Here is an 11476-nt window from a genome sequence, read left to right on the forward strand (position 1 = left end):
CTGGGGAATTCTGGGAGTTGAAGTCCGGACATCTTCAAGTTGCCAAGGTTGAGAAACACTGCTGTAAACTATCCCTAGTTTTTTAAACACAATCCTGGATGTTACAAATTTGCAAAAATCCTGGAAGCAGTGAAACTCCCGAAAGGCCTCTTGGAAGTTTTTAAGTAGTTGTGGAAGACAATGAAGACTGAGCTGGAACAGCTGTCAGAAGAACATTTTCTAATGACACACTTGATTCTGTATAGCGCTGCAACACAGCTTCATATCCTCTCTGCTGTAAGTACTCGATCCGACCATGATCAAGCAACAGTTTGCAAAGATGCCCTATCTCTTTTCGTTCATCAGTGGTCAGCAGCCTAGAACAAAAAAAGGGGAAAAAAGCTTTAGAAACTAAAGTGACTTAAGTTTTGGATGCTCTTATTTCAAGCAATTCATTGCAAACTTTCTCCCCCCCCCCACTCCAATTTAAATCAAGGACTCATTGATTAGTATACTACTAATCTGTGGTGACATAAATGTTAATCGAATGGAGACTAGTTCACTTTTAGAATTTCTAACTGCATAAATGACAAAATATATTTTGGCAGTGAAAATACTTAAGACAACATCTTTTTCCGAAACCTATTGTTGTTAGAGTATAAGAGCCGAGGTGGTGCAGTGGTTAAATGCAGCACTGCAGGTTACTTCAGCTGACTGCAGTTCGGCGGTTCAAATCTCACCAGGCTCAAGGTTGACTCAGCCTTCCATCCTTCCGAGGTGAGTGAAATGAGGACCCAGACTGTGGGGGCGATATGCTGACTCTGTAAACCGCTTAGAGAGGGCTGAAAACCCTATGAAGCGGTATATAAGTCAAACTGCTATTGCTATTGCTATTGTTATGAGCCCAGGTGGCGTAGTGGTTAGAGTGCAGGCCACTTCAGCTGACTGTTATCTGCAGTTCAGCGGTTCTAATCTCACCGGCTCAAAGGTTGACTCAGCCTTCCATCCTTCCGAGGTGAGTGAAATGAGGACCCAGACTGTGGGGGCGATATGCTGACTCTGTAAACCGCTTAGAGAGGGCTGAAAGCCCTACGAAGCGGTATATAAGTCTAACTGCTATTGCTATTGCTATAAAGCCGATCACCTGGCTGGAAGTATGCAAAACCAGCGGCCTGAATAAAAGGGGCAAAAACATTTTTTAAGTCCAGGATAATGAAATAACATTTGGAAGTAGATCAAGCAGATGCTACCCTAATTCACTGGAGTGTCAGAAGGAAGGGTAAAGTGCAATCAGACTTCCAAGATTGTATTATTATAGTAAATCACAATTAAAAAATAGTTTAGTCTTCCTAAATTGTGGCGTTAATTTCCTAGTCTGGTCTATGTAATGGGGCTGACAATTGTATTCAAAGTGACACTTACCCTTGAAGACTATCCAAATTGCAGTCAGTATTTGTATTATCCTGATCGTGTTCATCTATGTTTCTTTGTCCTTTATTTTGTATGCCACTTCTGCTGGTCTCTGGTCTTCTTTCTCTCATGCCACAGGTAGCCCAGCTGGTCATTCTTTTGAAAAAATTAAATTCTATGGGGCCAAGTCCAACTCTTGTGAAGAAATCTTGGCCAACATAATGCCTCCACTCACACCTGTGGTGGCAACAAAGTGCAATAACAATTCCAGCTATAGGGCTCCAGTTTTCAGCTGCACACTTGCTGTGTATTTGGCCGGGACAATCAGCCTTGAGGCGTTTAATGGCTGGGCCTTCCTTTTCTTCAGCGCGTGAATTCACATAGGTGTCAACTAAGCATCTCAGAGCAAGATCTGTGAATAAAGATTATTTTTATATTTAATTGCTTACATGCAGCCTCAGCGCGCACACAAACACACACATTAATGTAACTGTGAAAATTCTATGTAACTTATAACTGGACCATATTATCATGCAGTTTTTTTTTCTACTTTTGCCACAAAAATATTGCGAAGCATTTATTTTAAGCTAGCTCTTTAGTATTACTGTTTAAATAAGCATGTTTATTGACTTCAATAAGTCTTGAACAAGCATCAATAGTAATCAATGTATGCTAGCAAGTATATCTGCATGAATAAAAGTTGTTGACAAGCTTTCTTCATTATCTTTTAAATGACTCTATTACACTATTTTCAATACATGAGCAAGCTATACAATTTTACCTGTTGCTGCACCACACAGATGCTTTCCAATTCCTATTAGAGATAGGTTCTCTTCCACAAGAAGAGGAACTTTACCTGTCCAAAAAAAAATCCAAACAAGAATCATGACATTCTGCATCATGTTTGTGAACAATACACTTCATCCTTCCCAACTTAATTCTTGGCCAATAACTCATGATCCCTGAACATTTATCTCTTGTTGGTGCTCATGTAAGTCAAAACGTTCGGGGAACTTAAAAGTAAGGCATGCCGCTACATTAATGTGCGTGGCACGACAAAACCGCGGTCCACTAAAGCGCGCCCGATTAAAGCGCGTACCTGACGTCATCAGCAGCGCGACAAATACGACCGCGGAGAAAAAAGGGCGCTTTAAAAAGCGCCTTTAAAGCAAGCCGATTCACGTTAAGGTAAGGGTTAGGTTTAGGGTTAGGGTTAGGTTCAGGGTTAGGTTAAGGGTTAGTGTTAGGTTAAGGGTTAGGTTTAGGGTTAGATTTCGGGGAGTTAGGTTTAGGTTTACGCGTTAATTTTAGCTTTACAGCTCACAGCGTGCTTTTTTCGTCGCGCTGTGATGACGTCAGGTACGCGGTTTCGTCGAGCGCGCTTTAGTCGAGCGCGGTTTTGTGGTGGAACATTAATATGTAATAAACTACCAAAGGAAAGCACAGATTTAGTTTAAAGGTTAATTGCAGGGTAATATTAATACTGATATGGATTTGTTTCGATCGGCTTGTTGTAATAATAATCTCAGAAGGGAAGCAGTATTAAATGTAATGTATATTAATCTAATCTAATCGTGCCTGTGTGTGTCTGGGTCAGTAAGGTGGTTTCACAAGTGCTTTTTAGCACAATATGAAAAGCGCATACAATGAGAATAATACAGTTATCCTAAGTAGAAGGGGTTTAGAGAGAGGTAAATAGCAGAAAAAGCCATGACAGCAGTCGCTAAAAAGAGGAAGGGAACAAAACAGCGCTTAGAAGATTGGAGGAGCTGGGGGCCATTCACTAGTGGCAGCTAGGAACAGAGGGAAGAAAAACGCAGGAAAAATTGGGGATGGGTAGGTGAGCCGGGGCTATTGAGATACCATAATGCCTTTATTTTTAATGTTACCCAACAGAACTTATATTTGGGCAAGAATAATCTTGGCATCCAAAACCAACTGTGCAGCAACTGCATTTCTACCTTAACTACAGTGAGCACTACCTGAATTATTATTATTTTTTTAAAAAAAACAACCATGATTATTTCCTCTGTTTTTCAGAGAGTTCATATAGAGAGACCTTTAAGCAACTTACTTAAACATAAATGCTGGATATCAACTTGAAGCCTCTCAAAGTAACGTTTTTTGTGTTTGCCGTCCACCTGTAGGGTCATAACTATAAATTATTATGACATATTGGGTGTAGATAGATTGTATTTTAGAACCCAGACAAAAACGTTTTAGCACTGGCAAAATTGCAAATCCAATAATTTGGTCGCCGCGATGTAGAAAAGATGTGGAGACTCTAGAAAGAGTGCAGAGAAGAGCAACAAAGAGGATTAGGGGACTGGAGGCTAAAACATATGAAGAATGGTTGCAGGAACTGGGTATGTCTAGTTTAATGAAAAGAAGGACTAGGGGAGACATGATAGCCGTGTTCCAATATCTCAGGGGCTGCCACAAAGAAGGGGGAGTCAAACTATTCTCCAGGGCACCTGAGGGTACAACAAGAAGCAATGGGTGGAAACTAATCAAGGAGAGAAGCAACTTAGAACTGAGGATGAATTTCCTGACAGTGAGAACAATTAATCAGTGGAACAGAAGTTTCCTCCAGAAGTTGTGAATGTCCCAACACTGGAAGTCTTTAAGAAGATGTTGAATAGCCATTTGTCTGAAACGGTACAGGGTTTCCTGCCTAGGCAGGGGGTTGGACTAGAAGACCTAGTCGAGGGGAGAGCCAAGGTGGCGCAGAGCCGAGGTGGCGCAGTGGTTAAATACAGCACTGCAAGCTACTTAGTTGACTGCAGTACAGCAGTTCGGCTGTTCAAATCTCACCGGCTCAAGGTTGACTCAGCCTTCCATCCTTCCGAAGTGGGTAAAATAAGGACCCGGATTGTTGGGGGCAATATGCTGACTCTGTAAACCGCTTAGAGAGGGCTGAAAGCCCTATGAAGCGGTATATAAGTCTAACTGCTATTAATATTGCTACCTCCAAGGTCCCTTCCAACTCTGCTATTGTATTGTATTTTAAACCTTTTTAAAAACCTTTTTTTGGACATATGGCATTATAAAATGTTGATTTTAATTATAACAATAATTGCCTTACCTTGAACCTGGTAGATGCCCTTTCCACAAGAAGAAAATGAACATCTTGGGCATTCTGTAAAGCTATATCCAACCAGTGGGACAGTTTCCCCCGTCCAGCTCCAAATTCCACAAAACAGTTTCCTGGTCCAAGCAAATGCAATCTTTTCATGTTACCTAATATAGAAGCCTATAGACATCAAGTTTATTTATGAACCAGCAAAGATATTCCTTGCACTATTTGAATTAAGCATTAATGAATCCTAAAATCAGCAACAGATATCTGTACAGCTATTGTATTATTAACTGTAAATCTTTCAACATGCACAGGCTTTGTGATTTAGTCCTGTACTGTTTTCCTTAGTGTTTGCATGACTTATTTACTCTAAATTCAAATTATATTATTTTGAGTATAGCTAGAAAACTAATTCTTTCACGCTGACATTTCCTTTATGCAAAACCTAGAACAAAAAAAAAAAAATCCGAATGACTTTACAGTATACGTTTAAAAAAATCAGATTCATCAATATTCTTATGAAATTTTAGGGATATCTAGGGTTGTGGATTAAAAACCATGTATAAAATTATCAGTGTTTTAAGGAGAGCAATAAGTTGTTCCTTCACTAGGAAGCAATTTATTTAGAACAAAAAGTTGTACTAAGTATATTATTTTTTTGCAAGATAGTTACCTGTTGCTTCAAATGTTTAAAAGCTGCATCTCCATTTTGGGGGTCATTTAGAGCTTCTTGTAAGGCTTGATGAGAAAGAATTTGGTCCTCAAGTTCATAATTTATAGCTGATAATAGAATGTAGGATTTTGTCTTTGAGTTTAAATTGAATTAACAATTTAAATTTTCTCTCAAATATCTGTTGTTGCAATTGTATGAGAAAACTAATATCCAATATCTGCAAATATCTTAAATGTAAACAAGTTTGCAATGTAACATTTACAATATTTACATTGTAAATAACTTTACAAAGTAATTCTCATACACATCAAAAACCGTTAAATTACAAAATGGTTATTTCAAATTATTTCATCATTTATATTGTGTGGTTGCCCAAATAAAAATAAGATGCTTACCATTACTTGCTTTTTTAAGCTTCCTAATTAAGTTCTCCAGTTCTTGTTTAGAAAGTGCAGAAATTGGTGCCTGCAGGAATGGACACAGATTATTTCTTACTTTGTTTATCAATACAAAGCAAGAATATGACTGAAAAAATGCAATAATCTGTTCTTACCTAAACAGTATCCTTGACTAGAAAATATATTTAGATGAAGGGCCAAAATAGTAATAAATACAGTACAATTCACAGGAATGGAAAAGGTTTTCCAAACAGAAAATAAAGTTTTGGCCAAAGGGCTGGATTTTGCAGTAACACCAGAACAGCTACCAATTGTAGATCTCACAACCACAGAGTCAGCCGTCGGGAAGAATAAACTAGCAGAACCAGAAGCAGAACAATTAAGGATTAAGGTATCTGCAGCCCTTGCCAGTGTCAGAATACCCCCTTTTCAACCTCAACAGTTGCCTCTTGAAAAAGTACCTTTGGGCCAATGAAGCAAACATGCCTAATATTCCTGCTTCAAATTTTCACACAATTCTGTGTGGTCGGTTGGGCTAAGAGAGAGTGGTCCAGTCAGTTTTCATGCCTAAGGGAGGACTAGAACTCACAATGTTTCTCACAATGTTCCGGTTTCTAGGCCAGCACCTTAATTACAATATCAAATAGGCTATAGCAGGGGTAGTCAACCTTTCTATACCTACCACCCACTTTTGTATCTCTGTTAGTAGTAAAATTTTCTAATCGCCCACCGGTTCCATAGTAAATGGTGATTTATAAAGTAGGGAAGTAACTTTACTTTACAAAATTTATAAAGCAGAGTTACAGCAAACCCCTACCGCCCACCATGAAAGCTGGAACGCCCACTAGTGGGCGGTAGGGACCAGGTTGACTACCACTGGGCTATAGAGATGGCAGCATATAAATTTAAGAAACAAACAAACAAAAAAAAATAATAAAATATTTTGATTTTTAAAAAGCAGAGTTTCTCTCTTGTTCAAAATATATTTAAGACATTTATTCACCTGTTCTTCAGGCAGTTCTGTTTCATTTTTCAATCCTGCATTAATATCTTTAGCAAAGTAGACCTTAAATGAAATATGGAAAAATGTTAAGACTAATTTATAGCTCTCTTTTCCAGTATTTACACACATTAATCTTTAAACAGTTTAAGGAAAAAAATATCACTCTGAAGCTTTGTATCTACAGCACAAAACAATCATAAAGTTATTATTTAGTAATAATTAGACAAGTGTAACAGCTACGTCAGGGGTCAGCAACCCGCAGCTCTGGAGCCGCATGTGGCTTTTTCATCCCTCTGCTGTGGCTCCCTGTTGCTGGTTGGTCCACAATTGATGGGCCTTTTGGTTAGGGAAGGTAGAGGAAAAAGGACGCCATGCTAGGAGGAGACTCTATGGTGGGGGAACCGAACTTCCAGTCGGCTCCAGAATTGAATGGGGGGCTTCCGGTTAGGACCTTTGTGGCTCTTTGAGTGCTTAAGTTTGCCGACCCCTGAGATAGGTGAACCAAGGACTATCTTTTCTATTAGCACAGTAAGACATGTAATACACTTATGAATGGCATTTTCATTTGATGTAAGTTTTGACTAAATAAAACAAAATGTTTAGTCAAAAATATTTTCTACTTTATTTCTTGTTTCACTTTTCTTCAACCACATCCTTGTAAAATCTTTAAATCAATTACTTTTATTTCTACCTACTAAAAGGATTTGCCCTTATTGAGATTCTTGGCTTTAAGGCAGCCCTCTGTAAACATTTTTTGTTCTGCTATAATACCCAAGACCACTGGTGGGATTCATTTCTTTTTTTTTACTACCGGTTCTGTGGGCATGGCATGGCTTGGTGGGCATGGCAGGGGAAGGTTACTGCAAAATCCCCATTTTCTCCCGATCAGCTGGGACTCGGGAGGCCAAGAATAGATGGGGGCGGGGCCAGTCAGAGGTGGTATTTACCAGTTCTCCGAACTACTCCAAATTTCTGCTACCGATACTTCAGAACTGGTCAGAACCTATTGAATACCACTTCTGCCCAAGACCCATTTGCGTTGCACATAGATTCCGCGTGGCACAAAACCGCAGTCCACTAAAGCGCACCCGATTAAAGCGCGTACCTGACATCAGCAGCGCGACAAATACGACCGCAGAGAAAAAAGGGCGCTTTAAAAAGTGCTTTTAAAGCAAGCCGATTCACGTAAAGGTAAGGGTTAGGTTTAGGTTTAGGTTAAGGGTTAGCGTTAGGTTTAGCATTAGGTTAAGGGTTAGGTTTAGGGTTAGGTTAAGGGTTAGCGTTAGGTTTAGCGTTAGCGTTAGGGTTAGGTTTGGGAGGGTTAGGTTTAGGTTTACGCTTTAATTTTAACTTTACCGCTCACAGCGTGCTGTTTTCGTCGCGCTGTGATGACGTCAGGTACGCGCTTTCGTCGAGCGCGCTTTAGTCTACCGCGGTTTTGTGGTGGAACCAGATTCCGGGTCCTTCCAGATCATGTTTCCATTATGCAACTGTCTGGCTAAATTCACTGAATTCTATAAAGGAAGGATTCAGATAAATTGCCTTCTATTTGCAACCTTCTCATGTTTCTTCACAAACTTCCCAGTCTTTCTTATCTCTGAAAATCAGTTAAGTATGAGAAGGTAGAATACTGATAGAATCAAGTACAAACACTACGATATGTTTATTGGTGGTTCTGTGGTCCTTCCATCTGGAAATATCCTTACTTTCCATCAGGATATTATGAAAAGAAACATCACTGCACGAGGCAGTTCTGCTAGTATACCCCCCTGGAAAATCCCCCTTAATTTTATTTCAAGCAGTTTCAATGACACTTACAGGTTTTGGCTTCTCTCTTGAATTACACTTTTTCAAATGTTTTTGTAGCTGGTCTTCATACACAGTGCTAAAATTAAAAATGAACAAACTAGCGATGCTATTCATTGTTCTTTTAAAAAAAAATACCGCACAAATTACTCTTGCTTACTGTTTTGGATCCAAAGGACAAGGAATTCTCTTCCTTTTAAGTTCTTCCTAGTTAAAAAAAACAAAACAATTTACTAAAACTTAAAATCATACCCTTTTTCAGTTCCACAGCCCCCCCCCCCCCAAAATAAAAGTGCATCCCAAATAACATAGATGTAACATAATGGAATAGGAAAAAAAACAAAACAAAATATAATGGAATTGATTTACATTGGAATCAACAATACATTGCCTCAAAGGTGCCTTATATCCAAGGGTGGTGTGAAAGAGAAACGTTCCTTGAAAAAATTACGAGGCATTCGTTTTTAAAAAATTGTATTCTGCCACTGCCCATTTCCACCTGAATTTGTTTTCAAGGGTTGATGGCAACGTTTTCCCCATGCATGATATGCTCTAGGGAAACTAAGCCAGCCTCCCACAACTCAGCATAACTTGCCCTAATATGTACAGGTAGTCCTTGACTTATAATAGTTCACTTAATGTTTGTTAAGTGACTGAAGTTGCAACGGCACAGAAAAAAATAACAATTTTTCACTCTTGTGTGCGTTGCAGCATCCCCATGGTCAGTGATTTACATCTGGATGCTTTTGTTCATCAAGAGCCAAGGTGGCGCAGTGGTTAAATGCAGCACTGCAGGCTACTTCAGCTGACTGCAGTTCTGCAGTTCGGCTGTTCAAATCTCACCGGCTCAGGGTTGACTCAGCCTTCCATCCTTCCGAGGTGGGTAAAATGAGGACCCGGATTGTTGTTGGGGGCAATATGCTGACTCTGTAAACCGCTTAGAGAGGGCTGAACGCCCTATGAAGCGGTATATAAGTCTAACTGCTATTGCTATTGTGACCTTCTGACCAGCAAAGCCAATGGGAGAAGCCCGATTCACTTAACAAGCCACATTACTAATTTAACAAACTGCAGGGATTCACAACAAACACAGCAAGAAAAGTCGTAAAAATGGGGCAAGAGTTACTTGATGAATTTTCTCACTCAGCAACCTAAATCTGGGGCTCAGTCGTGGTCTTACGTCAAGGACTACCTGTAAATGACATTCACAATCATCACAACAATTTCCAACACTGGATTCCCATGGAACTTTTTATACACCAGGATGGAAAATATGAGAAGAAACGGGATGGACCAGAAAACCTAATGATATCCTTCTTGCAAAGTGGTTGCGCACATGCGTCTTGTGTGTGTGTGTGTGTGTGCACACTCTTCATTTCCATTTCCATTTCTTGAATTTATAGGCCGCACAATCCCGGAGGACTCGGGCGGCTTACAGAAATAAGAAATATTAAGAAAAGATTAAAACAAATAAGACACAGCAAATTAAAAGAGCACAATATGCACCCAGTCTAAGCGGGAGCTGGACCCCCCGCTTTTCGGAAGGCCATGAGAGTGGGTAGGGTCCGGATCTCTGGGGGTAGCTCGTTCCATAGCTCGTTTCACATATGTAACATCGACGACCTTATCAAGGTGCGTTTCGAAAACCTAATGATATCCTTCTTGCAAAGTGGGTGTGCACATGCATCCTGTGTGTGTGTGTGTGCACTCTTCATATATGAAATGACCTTATCAAGGTGCGTTTCGAAAACCTAATGATATCCTTCTTGCAAAGTGTGTGTGCACATGCATCCTGTGTGTGTGTGTGTGCACTCTTCATATATGAAACGACCTTATCAAGGTGCGTTTCGAAAATCTAATGATATCCTTCTTGCAAAGTGGGTGTGCACATGCGTCCTCTGTGTGTGTGTGTGCACATGCTTCCTGTGTGTGTGTGTGCATGTGTGTTTGTGTGTGCACTCTTCATATATGAACATCAACGACCTTATCAAGGTGCGTTTCGAAAACCTACTATCTTCTTGCAAAGTGGGTGTGCACATGCGTCCTCTGTGTGTGTGTATGTACATGCATCCTGTGTGTGCGTTTGTATGTGCACTCTTCATATATGAAACATCGACCTTATCAAGGTGCGTTTCGAAAAACCTAATGCTATCCTTCTTGCAAAGTGGGTGTCCACATCCGTCCTCTGTGTGTGTGTGTGTGTGCGCACATGCTTCCTGTATGCGTGTTTGTGTGCGCACTCTTGATATATGAAACATCAACGACCTTATCAAGGTGCCTTTCGAAAACCTAATGCTATCCTTCTTGCAAAGTGGGTGTGCACCTGTCCTGTGTGTGTGTGTGTGTGTGTGTGTGTGTGTGTGTGCACTCTTCATATATGAACATCAACGACCTTATCAAGGTGCGTTTCGAAAACCTACTATCTTCTTGCAAAGTGGGTGTGCACATGCATCCTCTGTGTGTGTGTATGTACATGCGTCCTGTGTGTGCGTTTGTATGTGCACTCTTCATATATGAAACATCGACCTTATCAAGGTGCGTTTCGAAAAACCTAATGCTATCCTTCTTGCAAAGTGGGTGTCCACATCCATCCTCTGTGTGTGTGTGTGCGCACATGCTTCCTGTATGCGTGTTTGTGTGCGCACTCTTGATATATGAAACATCAACGACCTTATCAAGGTGCCTTTCGAAAACCTAATGCTATCCTTCTTGCAAAGTGGGTGTGCACCTGTCCTCTGTGTGTGTGTGTGTGTGTGTGCACTCTTCATATATGAAACATCAACGACCTTATCCAGGTGCGTTCCCTTCCTCCCTGTGCCTGTGTCAGAAAAGATAAAACTGGGAAGCTCCTGGAAACCAAACCCAGCCGGAGCCTTTATTTTAACAAACGGAACGGCTCATTCGGTCCAGCGGGCTTGCCCCTAGTTCTCCCCCCTACTACCTCTTCAGCGCTGTGCTCGCCACAGAAGCGCCTGCCTTGGGCCGGGACCATCTTGCAAAAGCGCTTCTTCCGCTCCACGAAATAGGCGCATCGCCCCGGCGGAGGAAGAGACGCCACCTCGACAGCAGCATCCGCCATCTTGCCTACAGGTGTCCGTGGCTCCGCCCACTTTCTCCTCCCCTCCCTC

At 40.8% G+C, this 11476-nt stretch overlaps 1 protein-coding gene across 1 annotated transcript; it reads right to left on the minus strand.

Moving 5' to 3' along the window:
- TRMT13 (tRNA methyltransferase 13) lies at positions 1 to 11458 on the minus strand. The gene is made up of 11 exons (XM_087719240.1): positions 11290 to 11458; positions 8509 to 8555; positions 8361 to 8427; positions 6543 to 6605; positions 5537 to 5606; positions 5142 to 5248; positions 4475 to 4642; positions 3464 to 3530; positions 2171 to 2245; positions 1402 to 1801; positions 1 to 356 (listed from the first exon to the last, which is right to left on the minus strand). Exons 1-11 carry the CDS (start codon positions 11425 to 11427, stop codon positions 161 to 163), a joined length of 1398 nt encoding a protein of 465 aa, XP_087575366.1. The 5' UTR covers positions 11428 to 11458; the 3' UTR covers positions 1 to 160.
- Positions 11459 to 11476: the final 18 nt, after the last annotated feature.

This window comes from Thamnophis sirtalis, unplaced genomic scaffold, assembly GCF_051295495.1.
Source record: "Thamnophis sirtalis isolate CommonGarterSnake01/CBP01778 unplaced genomic scaffold, rThaSir2_p1.2 scaffold_7, whole genome shotgun sequence".
Classification (NCBI taxonomy): Eukaryota; Metazoa; Chordata; class Lepidosauria; order Squamata; family Natricidae; genus Thamnophis; species Thamnophis sirtalis.